This window comes from Scyliorhinus canicula, chromosome 2 (genome assembly GCF_902713615.1).
Source record: "Scyliorhinus canicula chromosome 2, sScyCan1.1, whole genome shotgun sequence".
NCBI classification, from domain to species: domain Eukaryota; kingdom Metazoa; phylum Chordata; class Chondrichthyes; order Carcharhiniformes; family Scyliorhinidae; genus Scyliorhinus; species Scyliorhinus canicula.
Genome location: NC_052147.1, coordinates 147,119,467 through 147,140,658, shown reverse-complemented (window position 1 = coordinate 147,140,658; position 21,192 = coordinate 147,119,467). Strand labels below are relative to the sequence as shown.

The window sequence follows — 21,192 nt, the reverse complement described above, 5'->3', positions numbered from 1 at the left end:
AGGTGCCATTTGGCTGGCTTGTGTCTGTGCCAGCTCTCCACAACACTGTATTGATATGAGAATTAAATAATGGTGCTTCTCAGTTTTTATGCAAAATCATTTCAAGTACCTTTCACCTCGTGTTGTCACAAAATTACCTTTTCCACTTTTCAGGTCTCATCATCAAGCCACCACAGATGACATCATCAAATTAAGATTTGATTTTTGCCAAGCCAGTATCAAATATTTACCCTCAACATCTGGAATGCCATTGACTATTCATGCAGGCTTCAAATCCTAAACAGATCCTGACCTTAATTCTATGTGACCTTAATCTTCTGTGGATAAAGATCTCAACATGGCAGACAGAGTAGTAATACCGTTCTCCATCTGATTCCAAATTACAAGGCTTTCTACAAATCAAATGCCACCTCTGACAGTCACCTTTTAGAAAATGAATAACTTATCCAATATTTGACAGGTCCTAAAATGGTCCTAAGATTCCATTTATTTACAGCAGCCTTTTTGATTATCTACAAGCTCGGCCAAGACACATTTTCACAGTATTTTTTCTCTTTCAAAAACACACATTTAATTAATACACGACAACCAAAAACTCATTTGTATTTGTCAAAGTCAGTTATGTACCTACAACGTAAAGACTGCAGAAAATAGTGTGCAACACAAAAGGGGAGAGTGAAAACAAAAGCAGTGTTGGATGGAAGGAGAACATGATTTGAAGTTTCACAATCCTACACACTTTAAACATAATTTAAAACATTCAAATGGAGCAATTTTTTGGAATGATGACAGGATTACAGCTATAATGACAACATCAATAATAACACTGTCTTCCAACTATAAAATCTAACCGATAAACAAGGGCCAAAAGACAAATTAACAATAAAAACGCAACTGCAAGTATTAGCTCCAACTTAAATATTTCATATACAAAGTTGATTGCTTTGTGTTGTTCAAACCCAGACAAATGCATTAAAATGAAATACACCTCCGTACAATATCACAAAATACTGCTGCTCGCATAATGCCATACTTAACATATTTTTCCATCCTGCAATTACAAGCTTTCCAGCACCCATCATGTGGATTGCTGAATACACATAATGTTCCTGCCAGCTCAAGGCTAATTGTCTGGGTTTTTCTCTTCTAAAAGGGAATTGCGTACAATCCATTAGGGGCTTGCACGTTCAAAGCTAAAAGCCCTCATGCCATGAAAGAAAACACCTCAACCTGCCACCTCAGTGTCAATCAAACATCAGCAGTTATTAACATTCCTTCCTAACCAACTTAAACACAGCACAGTAACGCATTTTGTGAACTAATTGTTTCCCACCTACATTAACACATGGCCCTGGCAAAGCATTTGTTAACTTTCTGACTTGTGACCCAGTGGCGAGTCCTTTGCCTATTTATTTTTGAAGACTTGCTGGATTGCAGCAAAGCCACCGATCACATTTTCAGAAAATATTGAAGCCATCAGACTTTACAGTTTCATCAAAGAGCCATACCGTTTTGAGAAGTATTTTCATCAATGCTCTCACTGCTGGACTGCTCAAGGACCGGTGTACCCTTCTTCTGGCTGCGAGGGTATCCTTTGGCAACATAATCCCGGTGTGATTTTCCATAAGGACTTGAAACAGGTGTTGAAGTACCATCGCGCTTTGAGAAAATGCCAGTAAAAAAACGGAAAAGTTTGTGCTCCTGGGAATTGGACCTCAAGGCACCTGTTAAAAAACCATCCTTCCCCATCTCCAGGTTTTCAGAAAGCTTGTGAATGTCACTGTTGTCTAAAGTCCTGTTCTTTCGTTTTCCCCGCTCCCACCGTCCAGGCTCAGAGAGGGGGTCTGTTTTGTTCAGCACTTCCCCAATATCTAAGGTGTTCCGTTTCTCATTTGTTAATGATTCCCCACAGTAAGACTCTGGCTTTTGTACTTGGAATTCACTTTCAGTCTCCACACCAGAGAGACAGCTGGAGCTACCATGATGTTTCTCCTTTGATAATGCTTTAAACCTCACTAGCTCTCCATTCCAGTGTCTGAAGCTGAAACTCCTTCGAAGTAAACTTGGATGCCTCTTGTCTGTTGCCAGAGATGTTGGGGGGGTTTGTTTGACGGCATCTATGCACATGTTTGAACAATCGGATGGCAGAGATGAGCCGATTACTGGGGCTACAGATAGTAAACCATGTTCTCCTTTTGGAGCAATGTGCTTAGAGAAATCAGCCTCTGAACCAGGAGGTGACACCGTGATTAGCTCTTTGTCCCCTAAAGGACTCTTCAATGAATCATTTGAGTTTCTCTTTACGGTTGTCTCGATTTTCTTCAAAGCTGACTTGCCACCTGCTCTTGGTGATTTCCTTGGAAAAGATGCCTCTGTATTAATGGACTGTAAAGGTGTTGAGAACTCTTTCACACAAAGGGCTTTGGCCGGATCTCCTCTTCTACTTCCTTCAGTGCAAGATCTGCCTTCTTGTGGATCTTTTCCCTGGTTCGAGCCACTGGTAGTCCCAGTAACCTGTTCCCTGGATTCAGCCCCTGTACCCAACCTCTCAGTGCAATGGGTCCAATTTTTCTTGTTCTTTAGTTCCACATCCACTGTAGCCAACATGCTGCTTGGTCTAGCTGAAGTCCCATCTCTACACCTCAACGTGACCAGGTCTTTGGTTGGATTTTCCTTGAGTTTGAAACCCAGATCTCTGGACCTCCTGGCCACCTTCAGCCTGCCCAGTTCCAGATGACCGGTGCTGAAGGTCCGAAAGCTCCGAAGATTCGCTTGCGGCTCAAACTCATCCTCCGCTTCACTACATTCGGCCGGGCACTGGCTCCCGGACTGGTGGGCGCTGCTGGGACAGCCTGGCCGGTCTGGAGCCCCCTCAGATCGGGGAGAAGGTGAAGGTTTGCTGCCAGACTCGGCCGTGGCAGCCTCTCGTTTGACGAGAGTGAGGGAGATCCGGTAGACGGTCTTCCTCTGAGGAGTCCCCCTCTTCATCATCTCGGGATAGGGTTCGTTGTCCAGCAAGTACATGGCTCCTTTCACCCTCGTCTGCTTCCACCCTAGTCAGTATCTGAAACATCCAACAATAGACCATTTGATGGAGAAACATCCAACACAGGTCGACTCAACGTATAAATGTCCAACACTGGCTACTCAACAGAGGAACATCCAACACTGGTCCACTCAGTGGAGAAACATGCCACACAAAGTGGGTCAAGCCTCTGATACCCAATCCAGAAACATCCAACAGTAGCTTGCTCAATGCAGGAACATGCAATTCAAGACCGCTCAACAGAGGAACATTCACAACAGACTGCTGCTAAGCGTGTGCGAGAATCCAGTCTATGCAGCGCAGAGACAGAGGCAGGTGTGTGAAGATGAATGCCTTTGATTATCTCCTTCCTTTGCAAATCGATGCAAACGACGGCTGGTTCAGTGTTGTCTCGCCCGCCTGCGAGCAAGGCGGGGGCACCGTGCACCGAGAGCGGATCCCTGGGCTCGTAGCAAGCGCAGCATCTCGGCAACGAGCAGGAAAGCGAGTGCTATAGCCCCGGCGTGTTTAAGCACCGACTCCCGGGGGCGGAGGATAAGACAGAGAGAGAGAGAAAGAAAGAAAGCTGTAAACACCGGCATGGATCTTCCTCCACACCAATGGGAATGGACTCTTAAAGGGCTTTTCAAATAACGCGCAACAAAGATCAACATTTTCACAGTGCCCGGGCCGACCTGCAGCACTTTAAAAAAGAAACACGTTTTAAAGGTCGCACCTGCTCCCAAATCTTGCTGTTTTTCTCTGTTCTGTAAACTCACCTCGAAGCCTGTAATTTACTGCAAGACTAGCATTTCATTCTAAATGCTTTCTTTCTTGTGCGGAGTATCAACACATGTCAAATACCTGCATGGTTCCAACATTAAAAGCGTGTCAAAGGCTTCAATAAATGAAACAGGAAACTACTTTCAATCAAACTGAGAAAATAATCCCAAGGTCTAATAAAGTGACATTTAACTCCAAAACCTCCAGCCAAAATTTATACCACGATGAGAGATTCTGACTGGGCGTTTGCCCTCATGGGTGAATCTAGAATTTGGGAATTTCCAGGGTCTCCCATTTAAGATAGAAATTAGGTGGAATTTCTATCAGAGATCATTAGTCATTGGCATTCTTCACCCCAGGCGAGTGGGGGCTGAAGTCATTGAATAAATTCAAGGTTGGGATAGACAGATTTTTGACTGAAAAGAGAATCAAGGATAATGCAGGAACAGTAGGGGAGTGAAGTTGAATTAGGAGAAAGCTCAATGGGTCAAGTGGCGTACTCCAGCTCCTATTTCTGATCTTACTCAGGATGTCGTTTGGTCCAAGGTGACACAATGAGGGAGATCTGGGGATCCGTTTTAACTGATCTCAAGCAGAGTCCTAGAGGCACCACAATTAACAAGTGTGCATTTAAAGTGGCTTTAATGTCACGAATTGTTCCAAGCCCTTCCCAGAGGGCAGCACGGTAGCATTGTGGATAGCCAATGGCTTCACAGCTCCAGGGTCCCAGGTTCGATTCCAGCTTTGGTCACTCTGTGCGGAGTCTGCACATCCTCCCCGTGTCCGTGTGGGTTTCCTCCGGGTGCTCCGGTTTCCTCCCACAGTCCAAAGATGTGCAGGTTAGGTGGATTGACCACGATAAATTGCCCTTAGTGTCCAAAATTGCCCTTAGTGCTGGGTGGGGTTACTGGGTTATGGGGATAGGGTGGAGGTGTTGACCTTGGGTAGGGTGCTCTTTCCAAGAGCCGGTGCAGACTCGATGGGCCGAATGGCCTCCTTCTGCACTGTAAATTCTATGATCAGATTATCAGGCTTCTTGTTCTTACGCAATCCCTTCGAATCGAGGATTACTTACTGCCACTCTGGTTTGATGAGTTCCGAGATGGCTTATAAATCCAATGCTTGCTTGGAGGATTAGGTAGATGAGATGTTTGGAGGTTTGTGCGCTCCCTCCAATGCCTCAACTTTGTCTCTGGTGTTCCTGACAAAGTCTCTCAATGTGCTCAGTGGCTTTCCGAATAGATCTTCTCCATTTTCTCAGTCACAAGTCAAGATCTCTCATGAGTCGGTAGGGATGTTTTATCTATTCAGGGATGCTTTGAGGACATTCTTAAAATGTTTCCACTATCCTCCAAGGAATCTCCTGCCACAACTGAGTAGAACAGTTGCTTCGGGAGTCTGGTGTCAGGCATACAAACATGTCCTACCCAGCAGAGTTGGTCTTGCATGATTAGCACCTCGATGCTGGTCAAATGGGCTTGGGAGGGGATGTTGCTGTTGGATCACCTTTCTTGTCACCAGATTTGGAAGATCTTGGTGGTACTTCTCTGCTGGAGTTTTTCAAGTTTCTGAAGCATATGCGGATACAGGGTTCACTGCCGCCCAGTAAATCATGACCTTAACCTCAGATTTGAGATCATCATCAAATACTTCTTTCCTCAGTCGGCTGAGAGCTGAGCTGGTCATTGGGCACGTTAATGAACTTCATCGTCTATGTCTGCCTTCATCAAGAGGAGGCTCCCAAAATATCATAGATATCATAGAATTTACAGTACAGAAAGTGGCCATTCGGCCCATCGAATCTGCACCGGCCCTTGGAAAGAGCACCCTACCTAAGCCCACACCTCCATCCTATCCCCAGAACCCCACCTAACCTTTTTTTGGACAATATGGGCATTCAGCATAGCCAATCCACCCAACTTGCACATCTATGGGAAAAAAGTTCACATTATCCAGGATCACATTGTTGATCTTAATCAATGTGTTGTGGGAGCTGCTTGGAAGAGGACCTTAGTTTTCCGGGTGCTTAGCAAAAGACCCATTTTCTCATCTGCTTTGGAGATTATCAGACAAAGGTTAACAAAAACCACTTAAGGAGATACTATGACAGGTGACCAGAACATTTAATGGATAGAAAGGATTAAGGAGGCAATTCCAGAGTTCAGGAACCAAGGCAGCTGAATGCACAGAAACTGATGATGAAATTTAAACTGGGGACAAATAAGAGGACAGGATTTGAGGAATGCATAAATCTTGGAGAACTGGAGGGAGTTACTGGGATATGGAGGGATGAGACGATGGAGGGATTTGACTACAAGGATTTTTATTTTTTATTTTTCCAATTAAGGGGCAATTTAGCATTGCCAATCCACCTACCCTGCACATCTTTGGGTTGTGGGGTGAGACCAATGCAGACACAGGGAGAATGTGCAAACTCCACACGGACAGTGATCCAGGTCCTCGGTGCCATGAGGCAGCAGTGCTAACCACTGAGCTACCGTGCCGTCCTAAAAGGATTAACACTTTAAAATTGATGCTTTGCTGGACCAAGAGTCAATGTAGATGAGCAAGCATAAAAGTATGCAGGAGAATTTTCGATGAGCTCAAATTTAGGGAAGGTGGAAAAGAGAAAGTTGGCTAATAGAGCATTGGAATAGTTGAGTCTAAGATTCAAGAAAAGGCATGCTTATAGTAACAGAGAAAAAACTCAATTTTGGTACTGTAAAAAATGTACATGTTAGATGAGGACAGAATTGGAGTTATAATGTCTGATCTCCCACGCTGTAGAATCCTCGCTAAACCAAGATTACAAGCTGAAAGTTGAAAACTGAGAAGGGTAGAGGAATAAATGAGTTTTACAGGGCAAAATACCTTTTCTATAATGTCCCTCCTCCCATCTCTGTTGAGTTAAACTTTCCCCTACATGTTTTTCTCTCTGCATTTACACTTGAGGAGCCCAAGATAATTTCAGGGCATGCTGCAGTATTACAAATTAGAATACGTTCAAGTGTCAAAGACTGGAAGCTCACACTTCCATCAGGAATTATACATGTTATAGACTCAGTCAGAAGCAGTGCAATAAAATCAATATTTCATGTTTTAGCGTTGCATGTTTTTTGAAATATCATTTAGAAGTTTATTTCGAAACATTTTTAACCAAGTGGGAAAGTGGCTTTCAATCAACCTACCCTCGATGAGATTTAAAACTTTGTTAATACAATCTTACTGCCAATTGTATACAAGGATACAAAATATTACTGATACTTTGGAATAAACTTAAATAAATACATTTACACTCAATAAGTTTTAACAAGTCCGTTATTAATTGGCTGATACTTTCTGCATTTCTGGAGCTACATTCATTACCAATTCAGTGAAGAAAAATATTTGTAATTAAAGCTACTTAATGCCCATTAAAGATGATGCCCAAGTTGTGTACAGACCTTGTAAATGTTAAATACAAGCATAAGAATTAGGAGGAAGAGAATGCCATTCTGTCCCTTGAGCCTGCTCTGTTATTTGAGAAGATAGTTCATATCCACGGCTGACCTGACTGTGACCTCAACTCTACTTGCCTGTCTATCCACATAACCTTTGACTCCCTTGTTAATCAAGAATCTATCCAACTCAACCTTAAAAATATTCAATGATCCATCTTCCACAGCTCTCAGGGAAGATAATTCCAGAGACTCACGACCCTCTGGGAGAAAAATATTTTCCTCATCTCTGTCTTAACTGGGCGATGCCTTGGGCTGGATTCTCCATCGGCAGGATCCTCCGTTTCACCGGCAGCACACTCACGCTCGTGGATTTCACGACGGCATGGGGGCACTCACAATGGGAAACCCCATTGGCCGGCTGCCGGGACAGAGAATCCCGCTGCCGACAGGGGGGCGCCGCACCACAAAACGGGTGTGGTGGGATGGAGGATCTTGCCCCTTATTTTCAAACCGTGCCCCTTCGTTTTAGTCACTCCTACAAGCGGAAACATCCTGTTGGCATCTACCTTGTCAAGTCCTCTCATGATCTTTTAAGTTCAATAAGAAGAACCCATGTTAAGGTGCCGTTGAATGTTAGGTAAGCTTTTTATGGGCAGCACGGTGGCACAGTGGTTAGCATTGCTGCCTACGGCGCTGAGGACCCGGGTTTGAATCCCGGCCCTGGGTCACTGTCCGTGTGGAGTTTGCACATTCTCCTCGTGTTTGCGTGGGTTTTACCCCACAACCCAAAAGATGTGCAGGGTAGGTGGATTGGCGATGCTAAATTGACCCTTAATTGGAAAAAAAAATAATTGGGTACTCTAAATTTATTTTTAAAAAAGGTAAGCTTTTTATTCACATTGCTGGGGCCAGGTAGGCAATCCCTGGCAATTGGAGGGGTCAACCCATCAGCAACATGTTACTGTGATAAAAAGTTCTGTGTTTAAAGGGAAGTGGTGTTTAAGACACTTCTAAATTACGCACATGATGAATTACTAATCTTAAGGGATGCCATCAAGGGAAATACCAAGCTACAGGGAAGTAGGAAAAAATATAAATCGGCAACCAAGTCAACTGGCGTCCCTTTTGTAAATGTCCTGCACATTGGCTCAAGTGAGAAATATATTCAATTTAAAGATTTAAAACAAAATATTCATTTTTCATCATTAACCATGACAAAAACAATTTGAAAAAATTCATACTGGTAACTATCCAGCATTTATGCGATCTATTTTCACAAGAACTTCCAGCTATAACCGGAATGGGAACAGGAAATAATTAGAGTCTGAATAAACAAAATGACGGCTGCCCCTTTCTGTATTTTCATTACTCTTACTTGTTACAAATACTTTTTCTGACATGACAAAACGTTTTTACCTCCAGTTTAGTAGTTCTAAGATTCCAACAGGTTGTGCAGAAACCAGATCTCCATGTTAGACGATTATAAAGGAAATATTTAACCGAGCAAATTGAAGCAATTTTATAAAGGAAGAGAGAGTAAGACTAAAGAGAACCCAAACAATTTTACAAAGAGAAAACAAAGGGAAAAAATATTTAAAGAACAAATACTCCTGGTCTACGCTGTAAAAGCTTACATTAAGCAGTGCTGAAATGCTACGAACTATTGTCCCCAGAATATGAAGTTAACTATTTATTTTTAAGCAAAACATGTGTGGCAGATTTGGTGATCTCTGAATATTCACAAGCCTGTTAGCTAACCTTAACAAAAGGCAATCAATCAAACCAAATCAAGTCTATATATTGCTATCTCATCCTCATGGGAACTTCCAAACACAAAGTCTTTGCTTGTAAAACAAAAGGTTCTTGGTGTACAGGACTAACAAGCAATTACATTAAGCTAGACTGTAAACTTGACACATCCTTAAAACCATGGGCTTACTGCGCTAATATTTTGTGAAAGTATCACACCCTGCTCGGAGATGTAATTATATCCTGGTCTGTGTTCCACTCACTCCTGCCCTTGCTGACCAACATCAGCTGCCAGTCTCCAACACCTCAAATGTAAAAATTATTTTTCTCACGTTTAACTTTCTTCTTGCCCATCCCCACCCATCCCTTGCCACCATCTCTGCAAAAACCTCCAACTCTAACCAGACCCCACTTCCACTCTCTGTCCTCTGATGCACCCATCTCCCTTTTGCCCTTTCATGGTAACCATGTGAATCTATGCTCCAGAATTTCTTCACAGTTCCTTCTTCTCTTAATCCCTTCGTTAAAACCAAAGTTTGTTGTCGCCTTCCTGACACCCGCTTTGTCTCAGCATGCATTTCTGGCTGACTCTGGGCGGGCTTTTCCGACTTCCCGCCGGGTTGGAGAATTGCCGGGGGGCGGTGTGAATCACGCCCCACCAATCCGCGCCGGCTGCCAAATTCTCCGGCTGCGGTTTCTGGGTGGGGGCGGGGATCACACCGCGCCAGTCGGGGGCTGTTGGCAGTGGCCCACCCCAGCTATTCTCCAGGCCCCGATGGGCCGAGTGGCCGCCCGTTTACGGCCGGTCCCGCCAGCGTGAAATACACAAGGTCCATACTGGTGGGACCTGGCTCTGAGGGCGGCTGTGGAGACCTCGGGGAGGCACAGGGGGATCCGCCCCTGGGGGGGTGGGGGGGGAGGGGGGGGGGGGCCCACACGGTGGCCTAGCCAGCGATAGGGGCCCACGAATCAACGGGCGGGCCTGTGCCGTGGGGGCACCCTTTCCCTCCGCGCCGGCTTCTGTAAAGCTCCGCCATGGCCGGCGCGGAGAAGAAACCCCTGCGCATGCGCAGGGATCATGCCAGCGGTTCTGCACATGCACCAGAACACGCTGGCACTCCTATGCATGCGCGCGCCGGCCGGCGGAGGCCCTTCGGTGCCAGTTGGCGCACGCCAACCACTCTAGCGCCGGCCTAGCCCCCAGAAGTGCGGAGGTTTCTGCAACTTCCGAGTGGCCCGACGTCAGAGTGGTTCACGCCACTCTTTGGCGCTGGGACGGCCCGCCCGCCGGTTGGGGGAGAATCCTGGCCTCTGTCTCTGTGCAGTACTTTAGGGCATTTCTCAACATTAAGGGAGCAACAAAATTACAAATGTTTTTTGCTAACATCCCATGTAATATTTTTGATGGCATTGTAAAGTTTCATTTTTCATTGCAGTTGGGTTTTTTCTGACTTGAAATGAGACTTACATGATCACTGCTTTACAAATACTGAAGATGTTATTTTAGGTTGAGCAGTAAGACTGGGAAATGCTGAGGGAGCGCAATTCTGAAATCACATGGCTGTGTTAGAAATAAGATGGCGTTTGTGTCGCCAGCAGGTAGAAAAGCCAGCTGAAACAATGGTTTTCCACATTCATACCGCAAAAGACATTGTCCGAAAGACAGGTGCAGACTGGTATTGCTTGGACCACTGAAGATGAACCACAGTAAGATTCTTAAAACTGCAATGCCAAATTTTTATATCATCACCAACACTGTGAAACCTGTGAATCCAATGCAATTGGGTTGCACATCGGAGGTCTCAGAAACAGCAATTGGATGTTAACCAGGCACTCTGCTTTAGAGAAGCTGGTTGAGGGATAATGACAAAGATACCAGGAGAACTTCCCAGCTCCTCCTTCAACAGTGTCATGAAAACTTGTGGCTCCACCCCAAAGGGCATCATTTTAACATCTCATCCAAAAGGTGGCACATCCGACAGTGCAGCACCTCCCCAATACTTCAGTTAAAGTGCCAGCTTTATAATGTTCTGAAGTGCCTGGTCTCCCCACCCTCCATCTTCACCCCTGCCAACCATCCCCTCCACCCCAAACCCACATGACCTTCTGGTTCAGAGGCAGGAGTACTACCACAGGGCCACCTTCAATTGACACAGATCATGACGATGGCACCATCAAGAAAAAAAAAAGAAAAGCACCAAAGGCAGGTAAAGGGAACAAGCAAGTCAAACACCCTGAACCCAAGCATGAGCAACCAACAAGACAAAAACAACTGTGACACGTCCAGAAGAGATCAGGTGGAAAACAAAAGTATGTATCAAGGCTGAGATGGATAATTCATATATTTTAATGATCAGAAATTGAAAATCTTCGGTTCCCTCAGCTGAAGAATAAAACAAATTTTCAGCGTTCCAACAGAATAGCTGTGACATATCTGTAACAGAAAGCCTAGATCCAGGTTTGAACTGCTTTATTATGAAACCATGACAACTCTATTTAACAGGATCGATCTAATGAGGCTTATAGAAAACATATGGCCAAGTATTTACCCTGTGTGTCAGAGGAACCCTAAATATTAACCAAACTTAAATGTTTCTAACATTATTCATTTGTATGGCGACCAGTGGTTTTAGTATCAGTTCTGGCCAGGTAGTTCCTCATTTACACTGCCAGGTCGCAACAACAATTCTGAGGGCCAGAATGGAGCTTTATCTTTGCACATACACTTTCTAATAAATGTTTAAATCTGCTCCAGGCATGTTACAAGAGCTCAATAAACTTCCAGGCACTTTCTAAACTCGAAGTAAAAACAGGAAGTGCTGGGAAAACTCAGCAGGTCTGGCAGCATCTGCAGAGAGAGAAACAGAGTAAATGTCCTCGGCCTGAAACAGTGTGCCAGTGAAGCTTAACTCAAGATGGAGGAACAGCAATGCAAACAGAAAATGCTGGGAAAACTCAGCAGGTCTGGCAGCATCCATAGAGAGAGAGAGAAACAGAGTTAATATTTCAAATCTAATACGACTCTTGTTCAGAGCAGAACCGCACTTCGTCTTCCAATTAGGCACTTTACAACCTTCTGGACTCAACATTGAGTTACAACTTCAGACCATGAACTGTGTCCTCCATTTTGAATTTTTTTTTGCTTGCACATTTTGTCTGTTGTTTTTTTGCTTGCAGACAGAGCTGATCTTTATTCTACGATTAAATAACGCCTACTCTGCTTTGCTTATTTGCTCTAACCATTAGTAAAGCTGCCATAGACCCAGATTACCTGAGGCTGCTCTCACCATTTGAGAAAGAGCTGACTGGTGATGATTTAACTTCAGGTGAGGAGCAAGTTTGGGAAGGTGAGCCTTCATGAATAACCTCAGCCGGTACGGGAATTGAAACCACGCTGTTGGCCTCCCTCTGCATCACGAGCCAGCTGTCCAGCCAACTGAGCTAAACCAGCCCCATTACCATTCCCTTTGCTCGATGACATCTTTGGTATTTAATCTCCCCAACTGACTAACCCATACCTGAACTTCCCCTTTGTTCCAGCTGACTAACCCTCCAACCCCCCTCACTTTTTCAACAGCATAAAACCCATCACATTTCTACCTCCGCTGGGTCATATTGAACTCAAAACATAAACTCTGTTTCTCTCTCCACAGATGCTGCCAGACCTGCTGAGTTTTTCCAGCAGGATCTGCTTTTTATTTTGAATCTATATTGTCAGCAATATTTTGCTTTGACTTTTTAAAGCCGGTTTGGCATTATCCAAATGTTATCCAAAAGCGATGTTATACGTAAATATTCCCACTCAAGTCAGAATGGGCCACAACCCCAGGGTTACACTGCAACTTGCGCACTCCTCCTCACAGTGATATGAAAGATATAGTTATAAAAGCATCCCTGACAGTGCGACTATTTTGTGGATGGGCGGACTTGTGTACAAGCAAACTGTTCTTATGCTGCATTGCTTGGAAGATGCACAAAATATGATCAGAAGGCACCTTTCGGCTGATGCTTGGTCTAATGAATATTTTTTTTCTTTTAAAATAAATTTAGAGTACCCAATTCATTTTTTCCAATTAAGGGGCAATTTAGCGTGGCCAATCCACCTAGCCTGCACATCTTTTGATTGTGGGGGTGAAACCCACGCAACATGGGGAGAATGTGCAAACTCCACACAGTCAGTGACCCAGAGCCAGGATCGAACCTGGGATCTCGGCGCAATGAGGTAGCAGGGCTAACCCACTGTGCCACCGTGCTGCCCTAGTTTGATGAATATTTATTAAATTCCCACAATGGGGCTTCAGGAGGTTAGTGAGTGAGCTAAGTTATCTTCTGGGTGAGGAAAGGAGTTTGTAATCAGTCAACAATCAAACAAATCAGGACTCCTGGTTTCAGGTTGAATACCGACTGATACCTTGCTTGGAGAAATTGGTTTCAGTGTTACCGGAGAACCAGACTAATACAATTGTGTTGCTAAAATAACTGAAAGTAATTTGTTTTGTGAGAAACGGCAGCAGGCTTGCAAAAGGATAGTTTTTTTTAAAATTCCCACGACTTTGATTAATTTCTACACTTTTATATATGTATACAATCCAAAAAATCCCTTCAGTGCAGAAGGACGCCATTCGGCCTATCGAGTCAACACCAAATCTCCAAAAGAGAACTTTATCGAGGCCCACCCCCCCGCCGTAGCCCCATAACCCAGCGCATTGATCATGGCCAATTCACCTATCCTGCACATCTTTGGACTGTGGGAGGAAACCGGAGTACCATGAAGAAACCCACGCAGATACAAAAAGAATATGCAAACCCTGCACACAGTCGCCCAAGGCTTGAATCAAACCTGGGTCCCTGGTGCTGCAAGGCAGCAGTGCTAACCCTGTGCCAGCAAGCTAGTTCATATATTGAGTTAGGTCATAGATCAACCATATTTGGAAAAACAGATTTGAGGTGTTAAATGGCCTCCTCCAGTTCCTGTGAACCTATTTCTAACTCGTATTTTGCAGGCAAACTTTACTGTGAGCCAAAATAAGTCACAAAAAACAAAAACCACATTAATCTTCCTAGCATTAAAATAATTCAGTATTTCTAATCCACTTTTGTATCTAACCCTCAGTTGTCTTATTAAACAAGTACGGAACGATCAAGGTTTTTAGGGGAGATGGTGGTATGGTGATAATATCACTGGGCTAGTAATCCAGGGACTCACGTTAATGCTCTAGAAACATGGTTCAAATCCCACCCCGGCAGAGGGTGAAATTTAAATTCAATTAATAAATATGGAATTGAAAGCTAGTCTCAGAAATGGTGGCCATGAAAATTATCATTGGTTGTTGTAAAACCAGTCTGGTTCTCTGTTGGGCGAGGAAATGTGACATCCATACCTGGTCTGGCCTACATGTGACTCCAAATCCAGAGGTTGAGACTCTGAACTACCCTCCAAAATAGACTAGCATGTCACAAGGGCAATTAAGGATGGGCAACAAATGCCGGCCTTGCCAGTGACTCCCACATCTCAGTAAAGAATTTTTAAAAGTACTTCATGAAACTGATTCTTTGCACCTGCTACAAATACAATTTGTCCTATCCTCTGGAGTCTTCCGAAGAAAAATGAAGCAAGATTTCTTCTTGGTTGTTCATTAAACCTCTAAAATATTTACCCACCAGTTATTTGGAACTTGACATTTCCACAGTTCCCTCTGCAGCATATTTCATAGAGTTTTTAAAAATAAATTTAGAGCACCCAATTCTTTTTTTCCAATTAAGGGGCAATTTAGCGTGGCCAGTCCACCTACCCTGCACACCTTTGGATTGCGAGGGTGAGACCGACGAAAACATAGGGAGAGTGTGCAAAGTCCACACAGACAGTGACCCAGGGCCAGGATCGAACCTCGGCACGGTGAAGCAGCAGTGTTAACTACTGCCCCACCGTGCCGCCTTATTTCATGGAGTATTTGAAATGATCTGCCTGTATTTGAAGTTCTTTCGTGCTTTTTTCCTGTACTTTTATTATTGTTTTCCTTCTTATCCTCACCATATGTTCATCAGAGAGACACCCTGTTGACATTACCAAAAGCTGACAGGCTGCAGGAAAGTATGTTGGCACTTCAGCAATTCCTGTGCACAATCAACACAAGGAGCATGATGCTGTGGTACACAGGAGCAGATCTGAAAAATACACATGTTCTCTCAATCTAAAAGTGCCACTGCACTCTTACTGCCATTCTTCTCCTCGTGTGCATCAGCCAAGGCTCAATGGGTATCACTTCCAAGTCCAAATCAGATGGCTTTGTATTCAGGTCCCACTCCAGGAAGTGAGCACAAAAACCAAGGCTAGTTGGATAGTTGGAGGTGCTATCTTTGGGATGAGACATTAAACTGAAGTTACATCCGCCCTCTCATGCAAGTGTAAAACATCCCATGGCACTATTCATGGCCTCAGGACGTCATAAAGTGTTCACAGTCAACTAAGCCCTTTTCTTTTTAATGTTTTTATTGGCATTTTTCAATTTTACAGAATGATACTTTAAACGAATGTTTTTTACATATACAGTTTCTTATTTACATACACATTTCTTAACACACATTCTCACCCCCCCCCCCCCCCCCCCCCCCCCTCCCTGCAGTCCCCTCGATGGTAGCCGCCTCTTTCACCCTGGGTGTCCCACTGCAGAGCTCCACTCCTCTTTTCTGCGGCTTTTATTATTGACCCTGTGAGTTTGGGCCTTCCTGCCAGCCCCCCCCCCCCCCCCCCCCCCCCCTTTCCCCCCATGTTTCTGTGGTTCCCTTGGGTTCCCTCTTCATCTCCTCCCCCCTTTGTACCTCCTCGTTGTATGCATTCTTGGCTGCTCTCCCCCTCGTTCCCTAGTGCTGGTCTGGTCCAGGCTGAAGAATGGTCTCTACGCTTTGTGGAAGCCCTCATCCGACCCCCGGATGGTGTACTGAATTTCTTTTTATTTTATAAATTTAGAGTACCCAATTAATGTTTTCCAATTAAGGGACAATTAATGGGCGTGGCCAATCCACCTGCCCTGCACATCTTTGGGTTGCGAGGGCGAAACCCACGCAGACACGGGGAGAATGTGCAAACTCCACACGGAGAGTGACCCAGAGCCGGGATCGAACCTGGGACCTCAGCGCCTTGAGGCAGCCGTGCTAACCACTGCGCCACCGTGCTGCCCTGCAGGTGGAGAAATTCTGCCAGGTCTGCCAGCCAGTCTGGAGCCATGGGTGGTGCTGCTGATCACCAGCTGAGCAGGATATTCTGGCATGCAATTAAGGAAGCAAAAGCAAGGGCGTCCGCCCTCCTCCCCATATGTATTTCTGGCTGTTCCAGGGGCAGCACGGTGGCGCAGTGGGTTAGCCCTGCAGCCTCACACCGCCGAGGTCCCAGGTTCGATCCCGGCTCTGGGTCACTGTCCGTGTGGAGTTTGCACATTCTCCCCGTGTTTGCGTGGGTTTCACCCCCACAACCCAAAGATGTGCAGGGCAGGTGGATTGGGCACACTAAATTGCCCCTTAATTGGAAAAATGAATTGGGTACTCTAAATAAAAAAAAAAATTTTTTAATTTCTGGCTGTTCCGATACCCCGAAGATTGACACTCTGGGGCACAGCTCTACCCTCATCCCACAACCTCGGATATCGCCTCGAAGAATGCTGTCCAGAAACTGACAAGGCTCATGTAAGCTCAGAACATGTGGGCGGATTTGCTGGGCCTCCCTGGCACCGTTCACATTTGTCCTCCACCTCCGGCAAGAGTCTATTCATTCAGGTTCTGGTTAGGTGGGCTCTGTGCACCATTTAAACTGCATGAGGCTAAGCCTTGCGCAGGAGGAGATGGAATTGGCCCTGCTCAGTGCTTCGCTCCAGAGTCCCCAACCCACTTCCGTCCCCAGTTCGTCCTCCCATTTTCATCTGGCTTCGTCCAGTGTAGTCTTGCCCTATCCAGTAACCGTCCATAGATGTTCCCACATTTCTCCCCTTTCTACTGTCCATGTTTATCAGTTCCTCTAATCGTGTGTCTCTCGGGGCCCTGGGTTGCCTTCCCATCTCTTTGTGGAGGAAGCGTTTGATTTGGAGGTGTCTGAATTCCTGTCCTGTCAGTAGTTCTAGGTCTTCCGTCAGTTTGCCCAAGGTCGCTAGTTTTTCGCCTATTTAGAAGTCCCTGACTATAAGTGTCCCACCGTCCTGTCTCCATCTTTTAAAGGTAGTGTCGAGCTGGTGGGAATTTGTGGTTTTGCAGATGGGGGCCACCTCGGTTAGACCAAAATGCTGCCTCATCTGGTTCCATGTCTTTAATAATCTTTATCATATGTAGGCTTACATTAACACTACAATGAAGTTACTGTGAAAAGCCTACATTTCGGCACCTGTTCGGGTACAGAGGGAGAATTCAGAATGTCCAATTTTGTGGCTACCATCACTAGGCTGGATGTGTACTTTGTCGGGGGGATAGGAGCGCTGCCATAGTGAGGGCCCGGAAGGTCCTTCCCTTGCACGAAACCTCCTCCAGCCTCACCCATTCCATATTGGGTTCACGTATCCATCCCCTCAACCTCTCAGCTGCCCAGTGGTTGTATTGTAGATTCGGCAGGGCCAGACCGACCATATTTTTCCTCGTCCTCAGCACCGTGAGCCAGCAGTGCTAACCACTGCACCACTTTGTCTCCCACAGCAACGTGATCATGACCCAGATAATCTGTTCTTGAGATGTTGATAAAGGGATAAATATCGGCCAAGACACCTGGGAGAACTCGATCCCCTGTTCTTCTCCAAAATAGTACCATGGGATCTGAAGCATTCACTCAACAAGATAGACAGGCCTCAGTTTAACATCTCAGCTGAAAGACAGCAGCTCCAATAATGCTGTACTGTATTGTACTGTACTGTCTGGATTTGGTGCTCAACTCTCTGGAGTAGGATTTGAACTTACAACCTTCTCATTCAAGAGACAACGGAGTCATGACAGACAAATGGTCAGAGCCAGAATACTACAAGCAAAATCCTGAAGAATGCTTTCTAGCCTTTCGCCTCCCACCACTTTCCTTCTATCCTCAAGCTAGGAACTCAATGTACACATGCGCCAGCAATTATCCCGTAACTCTCCCAATTCCTAAGCTTAAAAATTGAGCTTTTGTAGAATTTCTAAAGATAGGTATTAGTACATTGGTGCAAATGACCTTCTTGGGCAAATGCATCATCTACTGAAGTATAAAACCAGGAAGACTCCAAGTCGAACAAGATCTGTGCTGTTACCTCATCTTAGGCAGGCAGGGGCAGCACGGCAGCCTAGTGGTTAGCACAACCGCCTCACGGCGCCGAGGTCCCAGGTTCGATCCCGGCTCTGGGTCACTGTCCGTGTGGAGTTTGCACATTCTCCCCGTGTCTGCGTGGGTTTCGCCCCCACAACCCAAAAAAAAAATGTGCAGAGTAGGTGGATTGGCCACGCTAAATTGCCCCTTAATTGGAAAAAATAATTGGGTAATCTAAATTTAAAAAAAACTTAGGCAGGCAGTTGGAGCACTAAAATTGGTCTTGATATCTCGGAGCTAGGGAAGGACAAAGTCTGCAGGGGTGCTGCTGCAAACTTCTATCCAATGATGATGCCAGGACTGCAATCAGTTACCATGCACACTGTGGTTCAATAACTTACCATCAAACATAACTGAACAATACTGACTTGAGTGAGGTACTGAGGCATGCCAATCGCCAACATTGGCATACACTATCAAGGACTGACAGATTTCAGCAGAGAAAAGAAATCTGACAGGGTATTCCTCTTTTTAGATATTACATGATATTTAATCCACCTGCTTTCGGAAATTTCCTCTGTAGGATTTGACTTGTTCCTAGGTCACTGTCCGTGTGGAGTTTGCACATTCTCCGTGTGTCTGCGTGGGTCTTACCCCCACAACCGAAAAAGATGTGCAGGGTAGGTAAATTGGCCACACTAAATTGTCCCTTAATTGGAAATAAAGGATTGGGTACTCTAAATTTATAAATTAAAAAAAGGATTTGACTTGTTTATATTGGTTTGTGATGGCAGAATCCAAGATAACTGCAGTTTACACTTGCTTCCACCAGAAGCAACTTTCTTCAACTGGGCGGCACGATGGCACAGTGGTTAGCACTGCTGCCTCACAGGACCAGGGAGCCAGGTTCAGTTCCGGCCTTGAGTCACTCTGCGTGGAGTTTGCACATCCTCCCCATGGCTGCGTGGGTTTCCTCCAAGAGCTCCAGTTTCCCCCCACAACCCAAAGATGTGCAGGTCAGATGAATTGGCCATGCTAAATTGTCCCTTAATGTCCACAAGATTAGATGGGGTTACTGGGTTATGGGAATTGGGTGAGGGCGTGGGCCTAGGTAGAGCACTCTTTCGAAGGGTTGGTGCAGACTCGATGGGCCAAGTGGCCTCCCTCTGCACCGTAGGGATTCTATGATTCTACTATATCAGTTATACTGGTCTGTGGAAAATATAAAATATTGTCCTGCACATTATTAACCAATGCTATCCCCCATCAGCATGTGCAGCAGCGTGAGGAATGCAATCTAATAATGTAAGTGGATGCTGAAAAAAAGGTACAAAAAAACTGCTGCTTTCCTTTCCTTTACAAAGTCTCAGCTTTTAGTTTGCAATGATACACTACACACCCATGGAGTTTTGTAGGCTGAATATTTGGTAGAGATGTTCAGAATAATGAAGGGTCCGGGAAAGATACATTGTTCTCATTGGTGGATGGGTCGAGAACCAGAGAACGTCGATTTAAGGTGATCGTCAAAACAATCAAAGTTGACATGAGGGAAACCTTTATTTTGGCATAATTTCCTGCCAATGCCACGCGTATACAGTCGTATTGTTTTACTTCATGATGTCATTGTGAGCGATGGTGTTCCTAACTTTACTGATTGGCCCCAGAGTCAAAGTCTCCACTTATCAGTGCCAAATAATCACGTTTTTGTTATATAGTTGTGTGACTAGGGAGATGGTTGGGGCACAAAGCAAAAAGCAGCAGTAAAATGCATGTTATGTGGATTGATGGACAATAGGTAGTTGTTAATCTCAGAGATCAGTGTGGAGATCTTTAGCCTTCTCATTTATGAATTTTATGGATATAGGAACAAGAGGAATGTCACTAAAGTTTACTGCTGTGAACAATTTGGTGCGTTACAAAACTGTTCGAGTAGAATTCAGAAGTTGTTTTTAAAAGAGATTAAATTTTATGTTATAGAGACGATGAGGTGGGGCGGTGTCATGGCTTTTCTGTACAGGCATAAACCAGTACCAATGTACAGATGGATATTGGTGGCCATGTTGCATTGGTAGGAGACACATTTTTAAAAACACATATTTGGGCTGTGATGGAGAATTGCATGAGTACCTGATGAGAAAATATTTACAGGACTACAGTAAATGGGTGCAAGAGTCAGAATCCCTGACCTGCTCTTGCAGACAGCCAGCATGAGCACAATAAGCCAAATGGCCTTCTTCTGTACTGTAACCATTCTTTGATTTTAAACCCTGGGTCAGCTCCCAAAGCAGGTATAATTGAGACAAAATTCACAGGCCCAACGATGAAATGTACCAACTCAGAATCCTATAAAAGTGTCGTTTGCAGATTAACACTTGTCAGCAGCCAACTGAGGTGCAAATCCTGTAACATTAGTCACCGCAAAGTGACAGATAGTATTAGCATTCCTCTCCATTGAATACTCTCCTCAGTTGTACATACACACATTATGTAGGCCTCCTCGCCATCAAGGCAAGAAAAAAAACTGCAGAATGTTTCTCCTCAGGAAAGTATTTTTTTTTGGTGAGTGCAGTGATCCATTTATAGTTTCTAAATGTCAATTGTTTCCATTATCAGTTCTTATATCCATTGTAAATTGAAAATTCATCTGTAAGCCTGTCATCATGCAATGTGCCCAGGCTATTTCGCTGGGGGATACTGTTTCAAATGCTACCAGGGCAGCTGGTGGAATTTAAATTCAATTAATAAAATCTGCAATATAAAGCTAGTCTCAGTAATGGTGACCATTGTTGACTGTTGTATAAACCCATCAGGTTCACTGCAGCCAGATAGGATGCAGAGAAAGCATCCTATCTGGCTGCATCACAGCCTGGTATGGCAACTGCTCGGCCCAAGACCGTAAGAAACGGCAGAGAGTCGTGAACACAGCCCAGTCCATTACACAAACC

The 21,192-nt window shown here is 44.8% G+C and overlaps 1 protein-coding gene across 7 annotated transcripts in view; it reads right to left on the bottom strand.

Annotated features, from left to right (window-relative positions):
• Positions 1-21,192, bottom strand: part of agap1 (ArfGAP with GTPase domain, ankyrin repeat and PH domain 1) — a 959,457-nt gene that overhangs the window by 604,153 nt on the left and 334,112 nt on the right. For 3 of the 7 annotated variants that reach the window (XM_038787577.1, XM_038787579.1, XM_038787578.1), the window contains exon 1: positions 1,509-3,592. The exons of 3 other annotated variants lie outside the window; for them this stretch is intronic. In XM_038787577.1, coding sequence (XP_038643505.1) covers positions 1,509-3,024 — 1,516 coding nt within the window. In that variant the 5' untranslated portion in view covers positions 3,025-3,592. Of the gene's footprint in view, positions 1-1,508; positions 3,595-21,192 lie in introns of those variants that run through there. One more of the 7 variants, XM_038787580.1, reaches the window with a different exon arrangement.